This window comes from Xyrauchen texanus, chromosome 29 (genome assembly GCF_025860055.1).
Source record: "Xyrauchen texanus isolate HMW12.3.18 chromosome 29, RBS_HiC_50CHRs, whole genome shotgun sequence".
NCBI classification, from domain to species: domain Eukaryota; kingdom Metazoa; phylum Chordata; class Actinopteri; order Cypriniformes; family Catostomidae; genus Xyrauchen; species Xyrauchen texanus.
Window position 1 is genome coordinate 11,095,455 of NC_068304.1, and position 25,638 is coordinate 11,121,092.

Below are 25,638 nucleotides of genomic sequence, written 5' to 3' on the forward strand. Positions count from 1 at the left end.
CGCTTTGCATTGTGTTTAAAATGTGCCCTAATCCAGAATTTAGTGAATGTAAAATAGCAAATTGTTCTGAAATAAAAAAAATATATATATATGTAATGGTGTTATTATTTATAGTCCCACACACAAGGACAGAAGTTGCTGAGCAGATATTGTTTTTTTACATCATTAGATTTCTAATAAAACACAGTATACAGAACAGTTGCAAACAAGCACAAATTGCATCTTATTTACAGCAACTATATATATATATATTTTATATTTATATATAGATATTTGTATACCTTGCACAACAGTTTGGTAGCCAGAATATAATTAGAACATAGAAACCCATAGGTTTTTCTCCTTTCGCCTTAGCAATCAAACACACTGATCTGAAATATACATATTTTACAAATATCTTAAAAAATGGCTTCAGATTGTACTAAACTGTAATGACAAACCTCTACAGTTAGCTTTTCCTGCCAAAGTTCCCTTCAGCATCATGAAAATATTACTAAAACCAAAGTTTTTGTAGCATTTGATTGCCACAGTTTATCAGAAGCAATAAAATATTGTCCAAAAGAAATAACCAACAAGAAAAAAGGTTTTTACAGTTTTACAGAAAAGTCCCATTAAAAGGGCATGTTGGCCATACTCCCGGGCCCGTAGCCCAATGGACTGTCCAGTGACATGCTCCTTTGTCTTAGATTTTGAGGGCCCATCATGCCTGACTGGGAATGTGGAGGTCCCATCATAGGCCCCTGAGGGGACATGAGGGGCCCCTGCTGGCCAAAGTGCTCCCCAGGGAGGGACATGCCCCGCTGCTTAGCCTGCATCATCATAAGATTCTGCTGGGCCATAAGATTATGAGGGTGCTGCTGTGGAGACAGCATACTACGGGGAGGGTGGGACGGGTGTTGTAAGAGGTTATTGGCCATCATCGCCTGCTGCTGCTGATGGTGGTGTTGTTGTTGCTGAAGATGCTGTTGTGGAGACATGACTGTCCTGCCAATCATGTGCCCTGGGTGGCATATGGGCCCAATCCCACCACCTGAACCCATGCCCCTAGTGCCAATCTGAGGCATGTCCATACCTGGGCGCATACCACAATGTGTGTGTGAGGGGTGTAAGGACAGCTGCTGTTCAGCCATCATGTTCTGAAGGTTAGCAATATGGGGGTTGGTCGAGGGGACATTGCTATGGGGTGGTCCAGATGAGGAAAGCTGCTTGAGAAGTTGAGCAGAAGAAACCTGTTGAGGCGGTTGGCCCTGGTGAGGATTGTGCTGTGGCTGGGACATGGCCTCATTCTTGGGGAAGTACTGTAGGGTACTGCTGGGCTTGTCTGCAGGAATGATACGGGAAAGGTCGAACTCAGGAATGCCTGTATGTGTAGGCCTGATGACCTCACTCAGGTCTGGACCATCACCCATGGGCATGGATGGAAAAGAGTCTTGTTGATGAGGAGGCTGCCGGTGAGACATGCCTTTACTTAGAAGATGCATCTGCTGAGGTGGTAGGACCTCATCAGAACGCTGGGGATACTGTTGCCCCATACCACCAATAGGGGAGTGAAGAGGCCCCTGCATTCGAGGAAATCCACCCATCTGGTTTTGGGGATGAACTGGAGAAACGTTACAGGGTCCTATTCCATCAGGAGGTCCCCCTCCGCCTCCCATTATTGTTGATGCCATTCCTGGCATGCCCATAGGATTAGGGGATGGGAGCATGGGCCCAGAGGGATCATGGGATAGCTGCTGACCTCCTTGCAGTGTCATTCCCATGGGACTTTGTGGACCACTGTGAAGTGCCATTGAACCCTGGGAGGAGAGGAGCATCGGTGTAGTCTGGTGATTTCCCATGTTTCCCACTGAAAAAGAGTCAAAATTGCATTGTATTTAAACAATCACATAAACAAGTATAATCTTTAATAACTATTTGGGTAAGCCTCATGAAACCTGTCAAGAAATGTCAGGTCATATTTCACCACAAAAGAAAAGATCCCTTAGAATATTTTTGCATTGTGACAATATATTTTTATGTATCTGGTTGTATTAATGTTGTCTTTCTCACTATTTTTTTAATGCTGATTCTCATTACTGTAAAACATAATTTTTTACTCTATTACTGTAATAGTGTTTCAAATAGTTTTTTAGTAAATTAAAACGAATTCCTTCTTAAAGACAGTACAGAAAATTGTACAATTATATAAATACTTAAAAATGTATTATTCTTTTTTCGTGTTAGAATAATGAGAATTAATTTATGTATTTCACCTTGCAGTAATGTTAACTAGGAGTAAAATGTACTTAATTGTCCTGTCACAATACAAAAAAAAAATAATAAATAAAATCTTATGGGTCTTCATAGTAGATTTTTCTTTTGATTTGTGACCTTAAATCTTTGATGATGGACTGTATATCTTTGTGAGATTCACTTATTTACTGCTCTATTAAAAAAATAAAGCAGCTTTAAAGATGATAATAATATAACCAAACAGCATATTACGACCTGAAGGGGAACCCGAACCACCCCCCCCCACACACACACAACCACACACTCAAATTTACCTTCAAAGATGAAGTTTGAGATTTCAGATTGAAAACAAAAGTTTATCAAATTTAAAGTACATACCTGACATGTTTAGTCCAGGTAGAAGGGGTCTATCTGGTAGCATCTCATCATCTGATGTGGCAATTGTCTTAATTGCGTCATGGTAGAGTGGAGTAGAGCTGGGCATGGCATATTTTGACATCTGAGACATTATAAGGGATAAAGGATTTTGGGATGGTGGGGCATCTGGTGAGGATGTGAAAGGCATGCTAGAATTGATAGAGTTGGGAGGCTGGCTGATGGGTGTTGAGTTTGAACTCCTAGGTGGCAGGGACATACCTAACGTAAAAAATTGTGTAAATTATCTAAAGGCATTAATATATAAAATATGCATAATACACATAACATATGAAAAACAGATCATATTTTGCAAAACAAAACTGATCAGTGAATCTCTGAGTGACATATGTCATATAAATGTTTTTATTTTTTTTATTTACCTGTATCAGTGGAGCTGCTCCCCCCATTCCCAGCAACTTTGACACTAGGAGGCCCCCCAGGGCTGGGAATAGCAGTTTTGGGTGAGGCAGTCCAGCCAGGTGAAGCGACGGGCATGGTTGGAGACTTCAGGTGTCCAGGAGAGTCAGATGGTGAGCGAAGACCAAGGGAATGGCCAGTGACCTGGGGGGACTTGATAGAGGTAGAGGAGGGAGTTCCAGCCCCAGAGGCTGCTGGTAGAGGAGGGTGAGGGCCACTCTGTGATAAATGGCTGGGTGATTTTAGGCCTGCTGCAGAGGGTGAAGGCATGAGAGGAGATGGCTCCTGGCTAAGAGAGGGGGATTTGAGCAGGTGAGATGGAGGTACTGCTTGGGATCCCATTGGGTTAACACTAATGGACAGGTCAGGAGGATGTCGGGTGCCAAGTTCTGTACCCCTTGAGCCAGTGTTCACAGGAATGTGACTAAGCCTTGAGGTGCTGCTCATGTGGGGAGGACCTGATTGGTCTGCTAAAAATATCTCAGGGCCTGGCTGCTGCATATATAACACATCACCTTGACTACCAGGAAAGGAGCTCTGGTTGGGGAACTGAAGCGGTCCATCTGGGCCAGGGATCATTCCTTTGTTAGCACCACCCCGGCCATTCTGAAAAGCCCTGATGCGGGATATGTCTTCCGGGCTCAAAAACTCTCCAATAGTGCCACCATGTCCAGGACCACCTCTCAGCTTCTGAATCAACAACTGCTGCTGTTGTGGATTCATATTCATGCCCATATTCATGTTTAGGTTACCCCCCAAAGGTGAGTCAACAATGTCTCTCATTGTAGGGCCACCATCACTGCATACTCCTCCAAGTGGAGAGCCCATCATAGCCCGAGAACCAAGAAAGTCCACTGGATCTCCACGAGAGGGTGGGCCTCCTCCCACGCCAGGATTATGGAAGCCTGGTCCTCCAGTGTTATCCATCATCCTTTGACCTCCAAGCCCTGCCTGCTGCTGGTGTCTGGATATTTGCGGCAAGTCTAATCTATGGATTCTACGGAACATCTCCTCTCGTGTTAAAGGGCGATCCAAATCACCTGTAAAGTGCTGAGGGGGTCCACCAGGCCCCCCAGGGGTGTAGCAGCCATGATATGGGCCTCCACCACCCATGTTTGCCGGCATTTCATCCAACCAACCCATGCCTGGCCTCGGAGGTCTTTGAGGCCCCAACCCTTCCATTGCTAAAATTCCCCCAGGGCTTTCTGGGTAGCTTCCACCACCTGATGGGCCTCGCATATGTCCAAGAAACCTTGGTCCTCGAGGCCCCTCCTGATGCATGTCCATTATTCGTCCATTACCTCCTATGCCTCCCCCTACCATTGGACCTTGCCCCCACTGTTGATCACCAGGTTTACTGTGATATGGTGGAGGGGGTCCCCTCATTAGCATTGGAGGCCCCCCAGGCATTCCCATTTCTGACATCATACGGAAATGCTGGGGATGTTGGTGTGGATTCAGTTCTTGTTGTCGCCTTTTCTCCTGGTAGTACTCCTCCTGCAACTTCCTCCAAGCCAGCTGCTCTGGTGTTACACCTTCAGGCCCCATTAGGGTTCCCATGTCCAACCCTGAAGGTGATGAGAGGTGATGAGGGTGTGGTGGCATACCATGGTGTGTGCCCATCAGCGATTCCTCTAAACTGGGCCCAACAAGATTCTGTGTCTGTGAGATGATGGACTGTAATGGCTCCTCATACTTTTTCATTCCACCTACAGGGGGCATGCCAGGTATTCCAGCATTGATGCTATGGCAGTTGCCAGCATTTCCCCCACCATTCTCACCATCTTCCAAACCCCTACCTCCATCATTACTATTATTGTTATTGACATTAGTGGCATTAGAATTGCCATTAGGACCTCTTAGTTCCTCGTGGCCAGCACCAGCCCCACTACGGAGAAGCAACCTCTCAATGTCTCGAAGAGTCTGCAGAGAGCGTTCTCGATGCTCCAGTTGCTCCTTAGACAGGCCATCTTTATTTCCTCCCCCCCCACGCTGGCCTGGTTCACACTCACTGTGTGCTGATAGTGCAGAGGGACTAGAAGAAGGAGACCCACCTGCACCATGGTGGGAAACGGTACTTGGCCTGTCCACTCCATCTGTTCCTGAAACTCCAACAGACTGAGGGCCTGAAATTCCTGGACCCAGAGAATGAGCTGCAGAGCGGCTGTTGCTGCTTGATGTTCCTCCCTGGTGGGGTTGAGTTGGCTCACCATCTGGATGGCCAGTAGAGGAAAGAGTACTGGTGCCAGGAAGGTGTCCTCCTACAACTCCACCAACGGAGGCTGGCCGAGGTGTACCGCTTTGGGATTTGGGTGTTTCAGTGGGCGGAGTGTGACTAGAGCTGATCTGTTCTGTTAAGTTGGAGAGTTTTCCAACACCAGTAGACTTTTCAGAGAGTGCACAGGTATACAGGAAAAGGAAAAGACAGAAAAGGGGGGGGGGGCTGTTAAAATATAATATTTATCTCAGCTCAACACATTACAAAAGACATTCAACTGTACTATTTTCCATTACAACAGAAACAGGAACAAAGATGAGCATTGTGATTTAAATAGCCATTTAAACAAATACAGGGTCTCACGCCAAGTTGCACCTGCTTGTGTGGATGTGATGACACATTTCTTCCTTATTTAAAGACTTTAAATATACAGTATGGCTTATGTTTAGGAACAATTCAAACCAACGTAGCCTAACATAACTATTTTAGAATCTTGCATAACATTGTCGAGGCATGTGTATGTATGTGTCTATGCATTGGAACAGACCTGGTCCAGCTTAGTGTGAGGGACATTCTGCTGGTGATAAAAGAGAATGGAGTCTGTCTGGCCATGCATCACTGCCTCTGCAGCACTGCAGAACACGTAAAAATATTATCTTTAAAAGGTCTTTGATCCATAAACAAATATTTAAAATATATACTTTATATACAATACTATAATACATCAGCTTGACTAATCTACAGCTTAACAAAAATAAAATGTATTTGATCAAAATAGTTTCCTATTCAGGCATTTGACAATGCCTTGTAAAAACATACTCCTACATCTGCTACAAAAGCGTGGTGGAAAATTAGCTGCAAAGTGAATACAAGCATAAAAGTCAACACCTTTGTTGCGGTTTCATCAAAACTTTCCAACTTACAGTTTGAATAACAATTATTAACACAGGATGTCTGTGATTTAATTTACTCATTTGGACATGATTGCGACCTGTAGTTATTATTATGGTGCCCACTGTCTGGATGAGGGTGTTAAAGAAGGTCATGTGCTCTGGATGTGTGAATCACCCACTGAAATACACGACTTAAGAAATATGATCAGTTGCATAATTATGGCATTATGTATATAATTAAAGGAATTAATTAAGATGAGGATGGAACCTGATACTGCTTCTGGAGTGGCAATTCTGAGCTGTTTGTGGGACCCGACTGTCCTTATTGATTTAAATCTGTTTTTACATATGATGGAATGCCAGTATATAGTAACTTTCTCAAATGGAAAAAAGAATATGTCTACTGAAGACTTTATTAGAGTAGAAGGCAATCACACTGACCTGTTGGCTAGGCTGGTAGTGAACACATACACTACTTGCTGAGAGGGCCGAGGATGCAGATCTGTGCGAATACCTGGTCCATGGCCTGAACCTGAACCTTGACCTCCCGGATCACTAACAGGCCCCATGGCGGATGAACCAGAGTGGGCCTGACCAGGACAAATCACATGCTCTCCTGAATAAATGTCACCAAAGAAAAACAAATAGAGAGTGATTCATAAGGTACGTAAAAATGCATAAATAATCAGGTTTCACTTCTGGAGCCTTTTTACTTACAAAAGCACCAAAAGATGTGCCGTTACCATGGTAGAGTGATGTGTCAAACAGTAAAACCAAGAAATACCACGAAATTGCCATAGCACATGTTGAAAAAACATTGTATTTCCATGAAGCGTGTCCATTTTACCAGTGTACATTTTATGAGTACAGCACAAAAATATTGAAGATGTTAGCTTTTCTGAACTATACTTACAATATTAAAGATTATAGTGAATCCTAAAATCAAGCTGTTTGTTTACTGCAAAAAATAAGATACAAATCTTCCAGAAAACCACAAGGAGGAGCTAAATACCACTGAAACACTTCCCAGAGCTTGGCATTTACATCATGACATTATGTGGGCAGATATGAAACGCTGAAGATGAATGAAAAATAAAACAACAAATAGGCCATTTTCTGTTCAGGTCACATGAAATTAATGGAAATCTCTTGTAGAGATGTTGAGAATTTGGGAAAACATCTAAAGGTTATACCACACAAAATGTTGTAACCTTGATTAAACAATTTATATGTTTTAATGTCTCAGACAAGGTCAAGGTTAGAGTGTCATAAGTTTTCTTTGAAGGGAAAGATACTAAGAGATATAAGTGAATTATGGGTGTTGTGCGAGCCATGTGCAGGCTTTGTTTCATGCCACACCTTTAGTCAGGTGTCCATACACAGCTGATTAAGGTAGGGTTTACCTTACATGAGGGGACAAATATCTCAGAATGCTTAGCTGGTATTATTTAATAATAATAGACAATCTCATACCATTACAGGCAAGAACACACTGAATTTTTTTGTAAATATGGACTCATACATATTTTCAATGAAACTAATATAAAAGCACAGTTTTTAAAAGAGCTTTTCTTCATTTTAAGGTGTTTTCAGCTGTTTTTATGTTTTAAGTGCTTGCCAGATATGGCAGTTATGAGCAGAACTTTTAAAACAGATATTTCACTTTTCTGTTTGGTATGCAAACACGTCTTCAAATGCTTCTTTCTCAGTTTTTTTTCTAGCATAGAACAGCAAGTAGCACATGGTCAAGGTATGTGTGTGTGTGTGTGTATATATATATATATATATATATATATATATATATATATATATATATATATACAGTGGCATGCAAAAGTTTGGGCATCCCTGATCAAAATTTCTTCCTTCTACCAGTGAAAAGTTCCTCGGTGCCACTGGCATCAACACAAGCCCAAAGCATGATCAATCCACCCCCGTGCTTAGTTGGACAGGTGTTCTTTTCATGAAATCCTGCACCCTTTATTCTCCAAGCATACATTTGCTCATTGCGGTCAAAAAGTTAGATTTTAACTTGTTTCTAAAATGCATCAGGCTTGTTTAGATGTTCATTTGCAAACTTCTGCCACTGAAATTTGTGGTGAGGACACAGGAAAGGTTTTCTTCTCATGATTCTTCCATTATTTAAATTTTCAGAGTGCTAGGCAGATGCATATAGGAGCCCATGGCTGCTGGTTGTTGGGACAAGATTTGAGGAGTCAGAGTATGGACAAAGCTTTGAAATTTGGAACAAGCCCTAACAAGCTAATTAAAGTCTGAGACTTATGCAAAAGTTATCTGAGAGCTCAAATCTCTTGGGGTGCCCAAACATTTGCATGGTGCTCCTTTCCTTTTTTCACTCTAAAATTGTACTAAATAAAAATAATACTAATAGCGTATTTTTTTAAAATGCTGAAAAGAATGTTTAATCTTAAACTTTATGCCTTTTGGAGATCAGTTAATCTTCCAATCACTTAACTATTCAAAGCAACTGAAATTTTGACCAGGGGTGCCCAAACTTTTGCATGCCACTGTATATATATATATATATATATATATATATATATATATATATGTGTATATTTATTTTTAAACAGTATACCATATTCTTAAGATTTATACATTTAATAAAATGTATTTAAATAGATTTTTTATTTATTTATAACTTTTATTTATTTAGTATCTGTAAATTCATTGTATTTTTTTATGTATACTATGTATTCTGCATTTCGGGTAATATTTCAACAACATTTTCACTACTGTTTATTAACAATATTAACCCCCTATTTAAAATGTTTTTTGTTTTATTTAAAACCTTTATTTATAATTTATCAATTTACTTGTCATTATTAAATGTAATTATTTATTCTGCCTTTCTGGTACATAGACTGCAAAAATGTCACTATTGTGATTTTATTATTATCACATTTAGAATTTATAAATTGACGTATTTATCTATTTTTGTATTTACATAAACATTTGTAATTGTTTTTCATTTTAAACATTTATTTTTTATAAATTAAGAATTTTTTCTATATTAAATCCAGTTTATTTTGCATTCCTGGTAAATAGGATGCATTATCTTCCCTATTGAAGGGAATACATATTTTTCATGTATTAAAATAGATTTCATGTATTTATAACATTTATGAATTATCCATTTACTTTTCTTAATAATAATAAAAAGAAACCATTATTTGTTAAACATTTACGGTTAATAGACTGCAAAGTTTCCACTTATGTAATTGAGTTTTAGTTTCTGTCATGTTTTTTAAACTGAAAACTGATTTATGAGATTTACTGTATTTTAATACATTTTAATAATTTATATTCATACTTTAGAGGTGATTTATGTGTTTGTTCTCATGTGTTTATTTCATAATTTTGTACCATGATCATGAGTTTAACAGTTTGTCCGTCGATGCTCCCTTCACAAAGAGCTTTAAGCTAATGTCACATCCTGTAGCTTTGCCGTAATGAAAAAAAAAAAGCAAAACAATTTAGACAGTGATTTTTCAGAGATGTTATTTTTCTTGTCGAGCACCTCCATTACTATATTTTTACTGGGCAGCATAAGCTAATAATAAACACTGTTGTGATGTTTGTGTAAATACAGGAAGACACACTCATTAAGGCTTATCAAACAGTGTTTATATACAGGTACAGACTGGCCAGGTGTACTGTCTGTGTGTACTTACGGTGTGTGCAAGAAAGGGGTTTTTCATCCTCTTCCTCAGTTTCAGCCCCCGAGCACCATTCATCTCCACTGTACGGCTGCTTTCTCTCCAACACACACCGCCGTTTGCTGCGCATCACACCCTCTACTGGACACCATTAAAAAAAACACACAACGACAATGTAATCATTTCAAATGAATTCCAAATAAAGTGAAGTTAAAAAGTCTAGATCTTGGGACATTTTCAAAATCTAATTTAAACCTGGAAATAAATAAAAGTAAAAAGCAAAATACTGAAACTCATGTTTTTTTATTATTCAACTTTGACCTCATATTATTATATAATTTGCAATAAAAATACATAAAAAATAGATTAGAAGCATTTTTAAGTTAATGTTTGAACCCCACTGTAAATATGAGCACACAGTCTCAGTCACCCTCACATGCACTTATTTACTATCCGTACAATCCGTTCTCACACACTCCAAACACAGAACACTCCAGAAAGGTTGGCATATGAGGGCTAAGAGTGGACAAGACCTCCAAAGCCTTGAAATATCTCCCAACCTTGAATACCAGACAAAGTAAAAGTGTGTAAGAAACTGAGAAATAGAAAGAAATAGAGAGAGCAGGTGGTGTTAGTTGTGGTTTCCTCGGCCTGCACACGCGTGTTGGCAGCGGGTAGAGATAAAGAGCTAAACTTTTCTGCATCTTCTTTTGTTCACAGCAGACATCAGTTTACGTAAATGAGTGAGTCAGCTCTCGCTCTCTCTCTCTCTCTCTCTCTCTCTCTCTCTCTCTCTTTCTTTCTGGACTACTTTCTCTTCATTGGCCCTTTCCAGGTGTGGCGAGAGGTCTGAAGTGCATGGGGGACTTGCATTTCATTTAAATGTCTCTGTTTGTTTTGCAACAGGTGAGGAATATTTACAGAGAAAGAGGGAGACTGAAATAAAGGGGATAATTTTGAAATTCTCTGATATTTCCAGGTTGTCCATATTCATGGGAACCTTTAAGGACAGTTCACACTGTACAGAAAGCGAAAAAGCGAGAGAAATGGCCCCTTCAGAACCAAAAATGACAGTAATTTGACATTAGCACATTTATGCCTTTACAATATGTGGCTCTGTTTTACTCCGGTACAGTAAGCGTTACAATAAGTGGCAGATTGGTGGCATGATGCACACCGTTAATGACTGTTAAAACCAATGTTGTCAATTGGAACAATACTGATGACATGTTATTGCCATTTACATCTACTGTATTTGTGTTCTTTACATTTGTTTAAAACTCTATGCAGTTACAAATGAAATGTGACGACATCTACATGTAAACGATTAGAAGTTTTAAAGAGGACGCAAATGAAAAATGCAGCAATATGAAATACATTATGAAGAGAATACTTTTTCAAAGGTTATGCAAGGCAAACAAACATAATTTTTTTTTTATAAAATGTTGTATGATAATGAATGTAAACTAAGACAACTTGCAAAAAAACAACAACCAGCCAATCAGACGATAAGGCTCACTTATTCAATCTGCCTGAAAAATGACTCATAGGCAACAAATGAGAGAACTATTTTTAAAGTTAAAATTAATCAAATTGATCAGACCAAAGCACATTTTGGAGTCTATATAAAAAAAAATTAAAGACCCAAATCTGAAACATCACTTTATCAATAATAACAAAATTAACCAACAGACCACAACCAGTCCCCAAAAAACAAAGGAAGAACTTGAAGATTACTCAAAATCCTTTGGATGCCTATACTGTATAACGCTGTCAGAATTAAAAGAACATATTAAAGATCTTAAATTAAAGAAAGCATTTGGACAAGACAATGTTAGTAATGAAATGCTTAAACGCAGCAGCTACAACATCATTCATGCTCTACTCAAATTATTCAGTCTGATTTTATGGTCTGATATTTCCCCTGAGATCTGGCATGAAAGACTCCAATAATGATCACGGTATTTGTGTGGGCAGTGCCCTAGGGACATTATTCTGCAGTATAATAAATACTCAGTCACATTCCAAGCAAAACACTAAATCCTAAATAAATCACAAATTGTCTTTTTACTAAAACAACACACATCAGATCACATCTTCTCTATATAGACAAAATACTCTAATAGACAAAAACATCAAGGGCAAACAAAGAAAAATACTTGGAAGATTTTGAAAAAAGCATTAGACTCAATTTGGCATGATGGTTTACTTTACAAACTCGTACAAATTGGAATTGGTGGAAAAAAAATTAGATAAAGTGTAGATGTGTGGTAAAAATGGAAAATCAGAAAAGTGAATTCTTCAAGAAGGATTGTGGAGTGAGACAGGGCTGCAGTCGGAGTCTGACTCTATTCAATATCTACAGTATATAAATGGTTTGGCAGCATCCCTGGCCTCACTCTACATGACACTGAAGTGAAGTGTCTGCTATATGCAGAGGACTAGTGATGGGTTCTTCGGAACCGAGTCAGCTCTAAGAGCCGGCTCTTGTAGGTGAACGGTGGGAGTGGGATCGCATATCAGAAGAGCAAAATATAAAAAAATTAAGATATGAATAATCTAAAGATTTAAATGAATAGAATTAACTAATTAAATCGAAGCGCACACACATTCGTTCTGACTGTCTGCTCAGACTAACAGTCTCACCTGTTGTTCCTGTCAATCACACACGCAGTGTCAACCAATGAACCAAAGATGCATGAGGGAGTGTGGAGCCAATTTATTACGTTGTTCAGATTGTATTAATTTGAATTGTTACATTTATATGCACTTTGTTTATATACATTAAAAAATACTTTCAATGCACATGTGAAATAGCATCCTTCTTTTATACATTTATTTCAATTTGTGGGATGCTGCAGTTTTGAAAATATTTATTTATTTTCTCTGATATGGTGCATTATTCTATTATGCTGTAGAATGTATTCGTTTTGAATGTTTAGATTTATATGCATTTTGTTTATCCACAATAAAAAGTCATACTTTAAATGCAACTGTTAAATAGCATTATTTTTCATAACAAACCTATCACAAACTGACTTTTTTTCTTAAATTTTTTTCTTAAAGTGCCGTTTGGGAGCTGAAAAGATGCCCATCACTACTTCTGTCATCTGGTCCTACAACACAGCGCCACCTACAGTTTTCTGGGCGTTGAAATAAATGCACCTGGAGGATTTAATCAGTCTGTAATAACCTTGGTTGAAAAGGATCGGATGACATTTTATGCCATCAAATCATGGCCAAATAAAATTACCAATAACAATTTGGACAAAATTATATCATTATATAATAAAAACCAATACTACTATATGGATGTGAAATATGAGGATCCATGACAAATTTGTGCCATTGGTAGAAAACTCCAATATAAAAGGATATGCAACTGGAATATGGGAAAAAAATAATAAATAAAAAAATAATAATTATATGCGTGTGTGTGTGTGTGTGTGTGTGTACATAGAAGCACCTCAAACAGTGCCTGTATGACTGAATTAGGTCTTTACCCCCTAAACATCGAAATTCAGAAAAGAGTGGCATCACCAGCATCAGTCTAATCCTGAATCTATAAAATATAAAGCCTTCCTTGCCAATGAAACCCCTACAGTGTCACTCCCTCTGAACATTCTCGCTCTGTAACTTGATATCAACTCCATTTACAAATCTAAACTTATTGTTAAAGAAATTGACAAAACCTAAAACATGACAATGATGAAACATTATAGGTGCAATATGTAATATATTTACTGTACTAAAGCATACAATTATCATAATATGTTATCAGAGATTTTGGAAACATGCCAAGTTGAAATACTGGCTTCTCTGAAAGCAATGCTACAGCCAGTATATTCTACTCTGAAATGTCTGTTTCGGGCTGAAATTTCTGTTTCTGTTTTGGCCTGTGTGATTCCGCCGGACTGTGACCCCCGGGTTACCAAATTTGAAACAAGTTGGTGGGAAAACAGTGCGCTGTAGCCATGGAAGCCGGAAATACATCTAGCAAACATTGACAGAGTTATAAAAATCCACATGAGCTGGTTTATCATTTGCAAATTATAAACCAGCTCATCAAATTACAGTGTAAGGCTCGTCGCTGGCCATTTTCAGTTTGCTTGTTCCTGTTGCGTGTCCTCAACCTGGCAACCCGTGTGAGCTGTCTGGGGAGGAGGGAGCGGGGGACACAACTCTCTCCAATATTTTGAATTTGGACTGTAGTTCCCATTTTAAACACTTGATGTCAATGTTACATATTGCTCCTTTAAAAACTGAACAAACTTCAATGCTATTCAGCCCTAAATAGAAACAACAAATTGACAAATTACGTATCATTTGAACAATTTAAAGAAAGAAAGATTCTGACTAAATATAGACTAAGAGGCCATGATCTAGAGATAGAGCGAGGAAGACATCACAGTTTCTGGCTGCTGAGAAAGCAGAGGACATGCAGAGAGTGTGACACAAACCAAATAGAAGATGAGAAACACTTTTATTTTCTCAATGCACTACACTGAAAGAGCACTACACCATTTTGTTTTTATATTTTAAATTTCAGCATGTATTTTTAAAAACTGTCTGATACAGAGAAACTCAGATATGTACTTGGAGAAGATTACCTACACAACCACACTAGCTGCAAAATATGTGTTTGCCATTCACAATATAAGAAATGGATTATTCATTCAGCGTGTAATATTGGTGGGCAAATCAGATTTCTGAGCTTTAGCTCCAGCAATTGTGCCATTTTGGTAACTGCAGAAGTTCCTGACAAATGATACAAAGTTCATATTTTACTGGTTGGGGCGTTTCATTGCCAGGTGAGAAAAAAAAAAAATCAAAAACACTCTTTGTCTGCGTGTGAATTCTTGCTGCTAGAGTGAAAAGCTCTATTGGAATCCATTGTTTCTATTTAAACTCTTCACTGCACGAGAAATTGCAATGAAAATGTGTGTTTGGTGTGAGAGACTTTAGGATTGTAAACATAGTTTTGTTAACTAATATAGAAATAAGAACTGAAGTTTGAAAAGAACCTGAAACTGTAAATGTGCACTACATTATAATTAAACTCAGAAAAATTACAGAGATAATTATCTTTTATATTTCAAACAATGTTGGATGCCTGATTTAATTTATATTGGCTTATTCTTTCTAAAAAAAACACCCATTTAGAAAAGAATCATCTCTCTGTTCAAAAGTACAAAAACTAACCACAGATCGCATTTTGCATTTTCTTATGTCGTCATCTTAAGCAGGACAAGCTAAATGTTTTTGTCCTTTTAATTCAGCTTTTAGTCCATGTCTATTATCGTTGAGGCCATATGTATGCTAGTTTACTCCTAAAAGTAAAAAATATATAAATAATAATCAGATAAATGCATATAGAATTTAGAGTCTTTTTCAATTTAGGAAATAGACCAAAAAATATGAATGACTCATCTTGCACTCATGAAATGTGGATGTCAGAAAGAGAATGTCCCCCACTTTCACACTTATTATGAATATTTAAATCTATATTGGCTATACACCAATCAGCCACAACATTAAAACCACCTGCCTAATATTGTGTAGGTCCCCCTCGTGCTGCTAAAACAGCGCCAACCCGCACCTCAAAATAGCATTCTGAGATGATATTCTTCTCACCACAATTGTACAGAGCGGTCATCTGAGTTACTGTAGACTTTGTCAGTTCAAACCAGTCAGTTCAAACCAGTCTGTCCATTCTCATCAACAAGGCATTTCCATCCACAAAACTGTCGCTCACTGGATGTATTTTGTTTTTGGCACCATTCAGCGTACATTCTAGAGACTGTTGTGTGTGAAAATCCCAGGAGATCAGCAGTTACAGAAATACTCAAACCAGCTCGTCTGGACCAACAATCATCCATGTGATTATCTAATCAGCCAATCTTGTGGCAGCAGTGCAGATACAGGTCAGGAGTTTCAGTTAATGTTCACATCAACCATAAGGATAGGTAAAAAATGTGATCTTAGTGATTTTGACCGTGTCATTATTGTTGGTGCCAGATGGGCTGGTTTGAGTATTTCTGTAACAAAGGAAGACATGTGATACAAAGCCACATGTCTGATGAAGGTCTGACACAATTTAGAAATTGATATGACCTAAGCTCTTTGTTCCATAATGATGTATGTAAGTGTACTTCCAAAAAAAGGCCACTTGGAGGTGCCAATAGACCACTTGTAGTAACTCCGTAAACCAATTATCAAAGTGGTTCAAAACACACAATTTGTTTATATTTCAATGTAAAAAAAAAAATACCACACAAACCATATATTAGTAAAGTCATCAAAACTATGGACTAACATAAATGGAACTATGGGAATTATTTTGTGACTAAACAAAATATACAATAAATCAAAACTGTGTTATATTTTAGCATCTTCAAAGTGGTCACACTTTGCCCAGAATTTGCAGACACGTACTCTTGACAGTTTCTCAACCAACTTCTTGAGTTATCACCCTGGGATGTTTTTTAAACAGTATTGAAGGAGTTCCCATCTATGTTGAGCACTTATTGGCTGCTTTTCTTTCTTATTTGATCCAAGTCATCAATTTCAAAAACTTTTTTTTTATTAATTTTAGTTTTATAATCAAATATATTAATATGGTGGCACAATTATATTTTTATCTGCAAAATTATTTTCAAACATTTAAGCATACACCTTCAGATCAAAATATTTATAAGATCATAAGAAACATTTCAGTCAAATCTTTCAAAACTTTTGACCTGTAGTGAATATTTATGCATTTTATAAATAATATGAAAAGAACATTGCAATTTGAAATGTTGCAATGGAAATAAACTTTTACATACAAAAAAGATGCTTCTGTTTTTCCCCATACAAATGTAAATTGATTTAGTCATTTTTCAGAGCTTTTGCTCTGCCATTCACCCAGGGACTCGCTCTCTCCGGCTTCAGTCACCTTCAGTGAAGCCTGAGCACACCTGCTCCCAATACAAATTGAACAAAAAGCAGTGGAAAAAAATGACTAAGTCAGAGCATTGTGAGCGCGTGTGCTCCTAAGTTCTAACTCACGGTGAACGAAGCTGGGGAGGGTGGCTCATTTCAGCTTGAATGACATGCAAGAGCCCCCTAGATGTGCATTTGCACAGGAGGTTTGATGAAAAAATGCAGTCAGGGAGGAGCGTTTCCTCCAGCCCCTCGGTGATGGTGACTGAAGCTGATCAGGGTGGCACCTCTCGGGTTCAATGGCATGCCTGAGCCCCCTGGATGTGCAGTAGAATAGGGGGTTTTAGCGAAAATGCTGTTGGGAGGAGCAGTTCCTCCAGGCCCATGGTGATGGTGACTGAAGTCGAAGAGGGTGGCACCTCTCGGCTTGAGGCAGAGGCTAAAGGCCCTGGGTGAATGGCAAAGCAAAAGAAGTCAATGTCAATGCATTGGGAGCGCGTGTGCTCCAGGGTTTAACTCACGGTGAGTGAAGCCAGAGAACGTGATGAGCATTTCGGCTTGAATGACATGTCTGAGCCCCCTGGATGTGAAGTTGAATGGGGTTTAATGATAAAATGCAGTCAGGAGCATGTGCTCTCCAAACCTTTAGTGATGGTGACTGAAGCCGAGGAGGATGGATCAGATTGCAGATCCAAAAGCTGAGTTCTTTGTCGACAGTACGGCAGTAACAGGCTATAATTGCACACCATGTGTAAAAGCGTAAACACAAACAAACACAATCCACAGTCACTTCGAATCGGCATCCGGGATATATGCAACCCTCATATCGTTGTTTTCATCTTTTCATTAGCTACACGACCCACCAGTCAAAAATTATCTAGCTTTTCATTGCCCGACTTTATCTAGAGATCTATCTATCTTATTCTGGTTGGCTATTTTGAATGACTAGTCAATCACAGCTGCAAAGAAAATTTTGAGGTACATGTCATTTTGTTTGTAAGACCTTCCTAAATATCATGTTTGGGTGTTTTGCTACTGAAACACTACATGGAGTGCAAGATTTAGCAGAGAATGGAAATGAATGATAACATGTGCTGAATATGTAAAACCTGAACAACGAGAGATTGATACATATTTCTTCATATTTGTATATTTTTGGTCTAAAATCTCTAATGGATTTTATTTATTGGACTCTTGCAATGAAAAGCATACTGACGTTGGGAGGATTGTGCTCATCTGTGTTTGGATGGAAGACAATAAATGTCAGAATGTCAAAATTAATTTTCCGTGTTTTGATTTTCACACTTGACACGCTTAATAAAATCTTATTGTTGTAACTTTGCGACCATCAAAATTTGTTTGTTTAAAATATAAAATCTTCAGACCTTTCAAATGATATATTAGATGTCAATATTAGTTTACAATTTCACCGTTTAAACATGCATTAAACCTAAATTAAAAGTAAATAAATTTTTGACCCAACTGTTGTTAAGAGTTTATAAAGAACGCTATTAACTGTTCTAACCAGTAAACTTTTGGAAAGGAGGCTGCGGAAATTCTCAACCGGAAAAAAATCATTTTTAGTCCCTGTTCAAAACTAAACTACAGTAAAACTAAACTGAAATTGAAAATCAAAATACAAAACTCAATAAAAAATACAAATATCAATAACATAAAATTATTAACTGTAATAAACCTGACCCCACCTTCTACCTTCCGTTCTATAATAAAGCCAAACAGGTGTGTGTTTGTGTGAAAGAGAGACTGTTTGCACACACACACACAAAGGAGCTTCAGTGCCATTACAGGAAGCCCACATGACTCAGTTTTTCAAAATCACACTACTGCTTTGATATTTCCCCTGATCTCGCTCTCATACACACGGCCTACACAAAGAACTGGGGGAATGGAAATAAAATAAGAACAGCACAATGAACCAATCAAAGAAACAGCAAACACACAGTGAAAAGAATAGCACACCCCCACAATTCAGAAAGAGTAGACCAGTTATTGCTATTTAGAATGGTCAGAAGCTGTTCGAGTAGGAATCTTAAGAAATATGAAGAAAGGTTCTGCTCATTTTTCACCTCAACACCCCCCAAAAAACAAACAATAAAAAGAAACTAGGACACTTTAATTCACTTTAGGACACTTAGAATTTGTATTGTTATATTATTTTCATTTTTACAATTAAATACCTTTAAACCTCTCTCTCTCTCTCTCGCTCTCTCTAAACCTTGCTGTAAAGCTAATTGTTTTTATTAATTTTTTTTATTTTACAGCATTTACACATCATGGTAGTATTTGTACTGCCTTTAATCTATGCTGATTTAAATAAAAACAAATCTTTGTATTATTGCATTTTCCCCCCTTTAATACAATAAAATAAACTCATGACAGTCTAATGACAAATTATCATTGATAATTATAGGAACTAAAAATGTAATTTAAATAAAATGCCAAAATGCATTACAGTAGTGCGACTTTGAAAAATGTCCTAAAATGTCCTAAAAATTGCTTCATTGTCTACATGTACAATATCATTTTTTAGCTTTTATTTCTTTTAACTTTGGAGTGAAATGTGACCTGGATATATTTTTCGTGACTTTCACTCCTTTCGACCACATAAGGGAACTGATGTGCATGTGTGTGTGTATTGACATTCAGGAACTGGTAGAGTCTCCCTCCCCCTCACTCTCTCCACCCCACTCTATTCTACTTCCTGTCTGAGTCGGTCTCTATCCCACTCAATTAGAGAGTGACACACCACAGAACGACCAACCGGAAAACACAAACACTTTCATGCACACATTTGGTCATGTTCTAGGCAAATACAAATGGGGCACAACGTCTGTTATGCTACACACAGAGACGCATAGAAGCATGCACACAAACGTGTACTTGGAAAGGTCAGGGCATTTTGGGGTTGCTGAAAATAGGCAGTTTCATCTTTACTGTGTTTCCAGTTGAAAGGGGAATTACAGAACTTTGGCTTTTTGGGCTTGTTGATCGAGAGATACAGTGGTACAATGGTAAATTACTAATATGCATATGCATGTTGCTGTTGGTTGTGAACTACCATTGAGAACCAGTGGATGAATAAGTGTGTGACAGTGTTTATATCAGGCTAGATTCAATTGGAGCCTTTTTGTGTGTGTGTGTGTGTGTGTAATAAGCATCAGACGGTCAGTGAACAGACTAGGACTAGTATGGGGCTTACCTTTGGCATCTGGCTCCAAAACAGGTGTCAGTGATTCTCTTTGGTCTCCTGTGTCCATGGAGACGCTTCTTTCCCTCTTGTTCTTGGTTTTCATCATTCCAACGCCACCACCTGATTGGCTGAGACTCTTCAGTCCAGGGTTGCCTGGAGAAATCTGGTTGGATTTGACACCATGGTTCCCTGATCCATTGCCCTTTGAACCCTGGTTTCCAGCAGATCCTTGCTGCTGCGTTTGGTTTACATTAGAGAGCTTGGATTGGGCACCGCTTGTCACTTGCTTGCCATGATTGGATAGTTTATTTTCTGAGTGCATTTGATTGGTCGGTGATGGAGATGAAATATAGGGGGTTGGATTGCAGCAGTATGTTGTGTCTGTCTGTCAGTGAGACGTACACTGTAAACAGATGGCTAAATAAAGGCAAAGAGAGAGAAAGAGAGAGAGAGAGATGAATTGTGTCAAGAGTATGTTTTTATTAGGAATGCCATAAAATATAGATACATTGATTACTGATCTGCACTAACTTCTCAATACGTTTTTGAGGAATCTATATATTAATCTCTAATTTGTATGTTTTCCAATTCACTTTCAGTTGGCCTTCCGTTTAATGTAGTCTGGCGTAATACATTTGGGCGACCACAAGGGGGCAACAGTACTGAAGGACACACTGATGTTGTGCAGGTGGCAGTACAAAGTTGTGAATATACCATAAACCCAAAAGTTACAAAGGATTTTGTACTTCTTCAAGAATGAACAGTAAAGCTGATGAGTTTGCAGGTTAGTGTATGAAACTGGTGTAACTGCGCAAACTGAATGATGTTTATTATACAATTACTCCATATGTAGCCTTAAATAAATTTCATTCAATCTGTCAAACCACAAAAAGACATACTGTAACTGAAAATACATTTGTGCAGGCTATATAAAAAATACAAATCCACAATATATCATCCAGTGATGGCTAGAGTAAATAATCCATGTCCTTTGATAATCATTTAGATGAAGAAGTTTTATGGAAAACTATGCAAGATGTGCTCAGTGGCGGGGCAAAAATTTAGGCAGACTCTGGAGTCATAGGTGGGCAGTGTGCGTACATTCATTGAAAATAATTGTTTCGAATGTTAGAATTCATGTCGTCCGCCAGACAGGTCCGGTGTGTGACCCCCTTTAAGTTACCCTGCCACTCACACTTTACCAAAGTTGAAATATGTACAACGAGACAAAAACTACTGTGCAATAATTAGCCTTAATTAAATCAGATATAGATCTATAATCATCTGAATTTGTTCTGATTATTGAGGCATCAATTCCAAGAGCTTAGTCTTTAAAAATGTCACACACTTACAATATACTCACAGAAAAGTATGCGAACCCTTGGATTTACTTGTATGTTTGCATAAATTGGTTACAGTCTGCTTAAACAAATAATGTCTTTACTAGCCACACTGTGTAAACATACACAGTCCAGGATTTAATAACTGATTGACCCCAGTTTGATGACGCTTTTCTGAACACGATTATAAATATATTTAAAATGTACCACCTTACAAGTCATGCACTGTAGTACAGGTGAAACTCGAAAAATTAGAATATCGTGCAAAAGTTCATTAATTTCAGTAATTCAACTTAAAAGGTGAAACTAATATATTATATAGACTCATTACAAGCAAAGTAAGATATTTCAAGCCTTTATTTGATATAATTTTGATGATTATGGCTTACAGCTTATGAAAACCCCAAATTCAGAATCTCAGAAAATTAGAATATTACATGAAATCAATAAAAAAAAGGATTTTAAAATACAGAAATGTCGGCCCTCTGAAAAGTATAATCATGCATATGTACTCAGTACTTGGTTTGGGCCCCTTTTGCATTAATTACTGCCTCAATGCGGCGTGGCATGGATGCTATCAGCCTGTGGCACTGCTGAGGTGTTACGGAAGACCAAGATGCTTCAATAGCGGCCTTCATCTCTTCTGCATTGTTTGGTCTCATGTCTCTCATCTTTCTCTTGGCAATGCCCCATAGATTCTCTATGGGGTTCAGGTCAGGCGAGTTTGCTGGCCAATCAAGCATGGTCATTGAACCAGGTTTTGGTACTTTTGGCAGTGTGGGCAGGTGCCAAGTCCTGCTGGAAAATGAAGTCAGCATCTCCATAAAGCTTGTCTGCTGAAGGAAGCATGAAGTGCTCTAAAATGTCCCGGTAGACGGCTGCGTTGACTCTGGACTTAATAAAGCACAGTGGACCAACACCAGCCGATGACATGGCTCCCCAAACCAACACAGACTGTGGAAACTTCACACTGGACTTCAAGCATCTTGGATTGTGTGCCTCTCCATTCTTCCTCCAGACTCTGGGACCTTGGTTTCCAAATGAGATGCAAAATTTGCTCTCATCAGAAAAGAGGACTTTGGACCACTGAGCAACAGACCAGTTCTTTTTTCTTTAGCCCAGGTAAGGCGTTTGACATTTGAAGCCCATGTCCAGGACCCGTCTGTGTGTGGTGGCTCTTGATGCAGTAACTCCAGCCTCAGTCCACTCCTTGTGAAGCTCCCCACACATTTGAATGGCCTTTTCCTGACAATCCTCTCCAGGCTACGGTCATCCCTGCTGCTTGTGCACCTTTTTCTTCCACACTTTTCCCTTCCACTTAACTTTCTATTAATGTGCTTTGATACAGCACTTTGAGAACATCCAACTTCTTTTGCAATTACCTTTTGAGGCTTTCCCTCCTTGTGGAGGGTGTCAATGATGGTTTTCTGCACAACTGTCAGGTCAGCAGTCTTCCCCATGATTGTGAATTCAACTGAACCAGACTGAGAGACCATTTAAAGGCTCAGGAACCCTTTGCAGGTGTTTACCTGATTAGAGTGTGACACTTTGAGCCTACAATACTGAACCTTTTCACAATATTCTAATTTTCTGAGATTCTGAATTTGGGGTTTTCATAAGCTGTAAGCCATAATCATCAAAATTATATCAAATAAAGGATTGAAATATCTTACTTTGCTTGTAATGAGTCTATATAATATATTAGTTTCACCTTTTAAGTTGAATTACTGAAATTAATGAACTTTTGCACGATATTCTAATTTTTCGAGTTTCACCTGTATGTTTGCATGAATTGATAATCTGCCATTTTACTTTTTTGATTTGTGTGAAAAGGAATAAAAGTCGTTGTTTTAGCATTTGTTTGTTCGTGATAGGAAGAAATCAGAAATTCTGCCATACCATTTATTTTACGGTAGATATACGGTTTTGAATTTTTGTTTTTAACTCATGTGTAACTAAACCTGAGGCTGTTTGCTATTAATAATCTTATATTTTGGTTTGCAAAATGATATGTATACAATTATTTACATTATTTGGATGCAATATTATTTATACTGTGATATAAGTTTTTTGTCATATCATCCAGCTCTAACTCAAAATTATAATTTCTCTCCACTATATGAGAGAATTAAGCCATAAAAAATATGACAACCTGTATTTCGAAGGTAACTCACAAAGGTAAAACACTAAACCATGCCCTATCCACTTGATCCAATTGAAATGAATGACCTAAATTCAGAGAATAATATGTAATTCAGAAATTACCTGTGGTAGCATGTTTTGTTGAGTAATGTTGCAGATTTATTAAAGGGATATTTCACTCAAAAATGAAAATGCTCTCATCATTTAACCTCCCCCATGCCATCACAGATGTTTATGACTTTCTTCTAATGAACACAAATGAAGATTTATAGAAGAATATTTCAGCTCTGTTTGTCACAATGTGAATGGTGACTAGAACTCTGAAGGTCCAAAAATCACATAAAGGCAGCATAAGCCATACGACTTCTGTTGTTAAATCTATATCTTCAGAAGTGATAAGATAGAAGGTGGTGAGAAAACGATCAATATTTAAGTCCTTTTTTTTTACAATAAATCTCCACTTTTGACCAGCCCGAACCAGTAAGTTGTGATATGCACAGAGCATGCTAATGGCCAAAAAAACAAAATAAGAAGAATGAGGAAGTAAAAGAGAAGAATTATAGTAAAAAGAAAAATGATCTGTTTCTCACCCACACTTGTCATATCACTCCTGAAGACATGAATTTAACCACTAGACTCGAATGGATTACTTTTACGCTGCCTTTATGTCCTTTCTGGAGCTTATGTTTTCTTCAAAAAATCTTTGTCTTCAGTGGAACAAAGATAGTACATACAAATCTGGGATGGCAAGAGGGTGAGTGAATGATGAATTACAATTTTTGAGTGAACTATTCATTTAAGAGAACTGGAAAAATATATTCTAGTAAAATTCTGCTATTTAGCGAGACACATAAGAGGGATGTTTTATGGTGTGATAACCAGATTCCAGCCCTGCCGTGCAAAGCCTAAATGCAGTAACTACACCAACACTGCTTTATAGTGTTTTGATTGTCCAGCCAAATGTGGATTATAAAATAGTCACTGAATCTGAGCACTGTTGAATGACACCCATCTGTCAAAGGACATAAAATGCTCTAAAAGACCCGATTTCAAATATCAACTCATTTTTGGCAAAAGGGGTAGTAGATACTGCATTTGCCTTTGCAGGGCAGAACTCATGCTGGCTGGGGTTCTCTTGTTAGCTGGATTTTAGAGGATGCTGTAAGTTTGATTTACAGACCTCACTGGGATGAAAGTCCAAACAAGTGCATTCCGACGTCTCCTCACTGCACGCACATTGATCTGTAACACAAACACACAAATGAGAAAAATTTACAAAACAATAACTATGGCAGTCTTAACAAAAAGCAAAAATCAGGGCAACAGCTTAGATGTAAACAATGTGCGTTAACATGATTTAAGTGTGATAAAATTGTTTACTAACTTTTCTGTGTAAAGTTATATGCAATTTCGCAACTATGCTGCCATGACCACATATCACCATAAACCCTAAAACAATGGTAAAAATTTTTATTTGAATAACTTCACAGCTCAAATAAAAAGTTTTAACAGAAGTTTTAATGTAAGTGCTTTTATAGAATTATAAGCTTCACATTTCTGTCTTTAAACCCTCCAAAAATTAGCCCAATGTATTTACATTGTAAGTGCATCACAATTACCTAGATTCTTTTTTAAGAGAAGTAGGCTTGAGTGAATTGTTTTCCAGACTAAAAACGGTTCAAGGAACAAAAACAAAAAATGAATGAAATTTTTAGCAGAATGTAACCAAAAACCGGAACAAAGTGCCTTTCAAATGTTCTGGAGTGAAAACATTATTTTTAAATGCTGGTAACAGGTTAAAACGGATTAATTTTATTCCGATCATTTTTTCATAAAAATACTAAAGGCCAAAGGGATTATCACAGTGTATTTATGGAACTACACCACTTCATGTTGCCCAAAAATATGAAACATGTTCTTTGAACCTGAAGGTAACTGATGCATCACACATTTCTGCCTAATTTCCCATTGTTAATGTTGCATTCTCTAAATGAAGACCTTTATTAAAACTATGTAGAATTATAATTATAAATATAAATTAAGGTAAAAATTTAATTTCTCAGTTGTTTCCAAATCTTCAGTGAATTATTGTTAGATATGATGCATTAATACAGATTTAATGCAGCAGGATTTTGACTCCGAAGCAGATCTGTAAATATAATTA

The 25,638-nt window shown here is 37.9% G+C and overlaps 1 protein-coding gene across 3 annotated transcripts in view; it reads right to left on the reverse strand.

The window, feature by feature from the left end:
• Positions 1-113: 113 nt before the first annotated feature.
• Positions 114-25,638, reverse strand: part of LOC127623180 (B-cell CLL/lymphoma 9-like protein) — an 80,974-nt gene continuing 55,449 nt past the window's right edge. For 2 of the 3 annotated variants that reach the window (XM_052097495.1, XM_052097496.1), the window contains exons 2-9: positions 24,655-24,716; positions 20,002-20,409; positions 9,873-9,998; positions 6,619-6,793; positions 5,832-5,916; positions 3,030-5,451; positions 2,611-2,868; positions 116-1,846 (exon numbers count right to left, since the gene is read on the reverse strand). In XM_052097495.1, coding sequence (XP_051953455.1) covers positions 612-1,846; positions 2,611-2,868; positions 3,030-5,451; positions 5,832-5,916; positions 6,619-6,793; positions 9,873-9,998; positions 20,002-20,314 — 4,614 coding nt within the window. In that variant the 5' untranslated portion in view covers positions 20,315-20,409; positions 24,655-24,716 and the 3' untranslated portion in view covers positions 116-611. Of the gene's footprint in view, positions 1,847-2,610; positions 2,869-3,029; positions 5,452-5,831; positions 5,917-6,618; positions 6,794-9,872; positions 9,999-20,001; positions 20,410-24,654; positions 24,717-25,638 lie in introns of all 3 variants that reach the window. The other variant, XM_052097497.1, reaches the window with a different exon arrangement.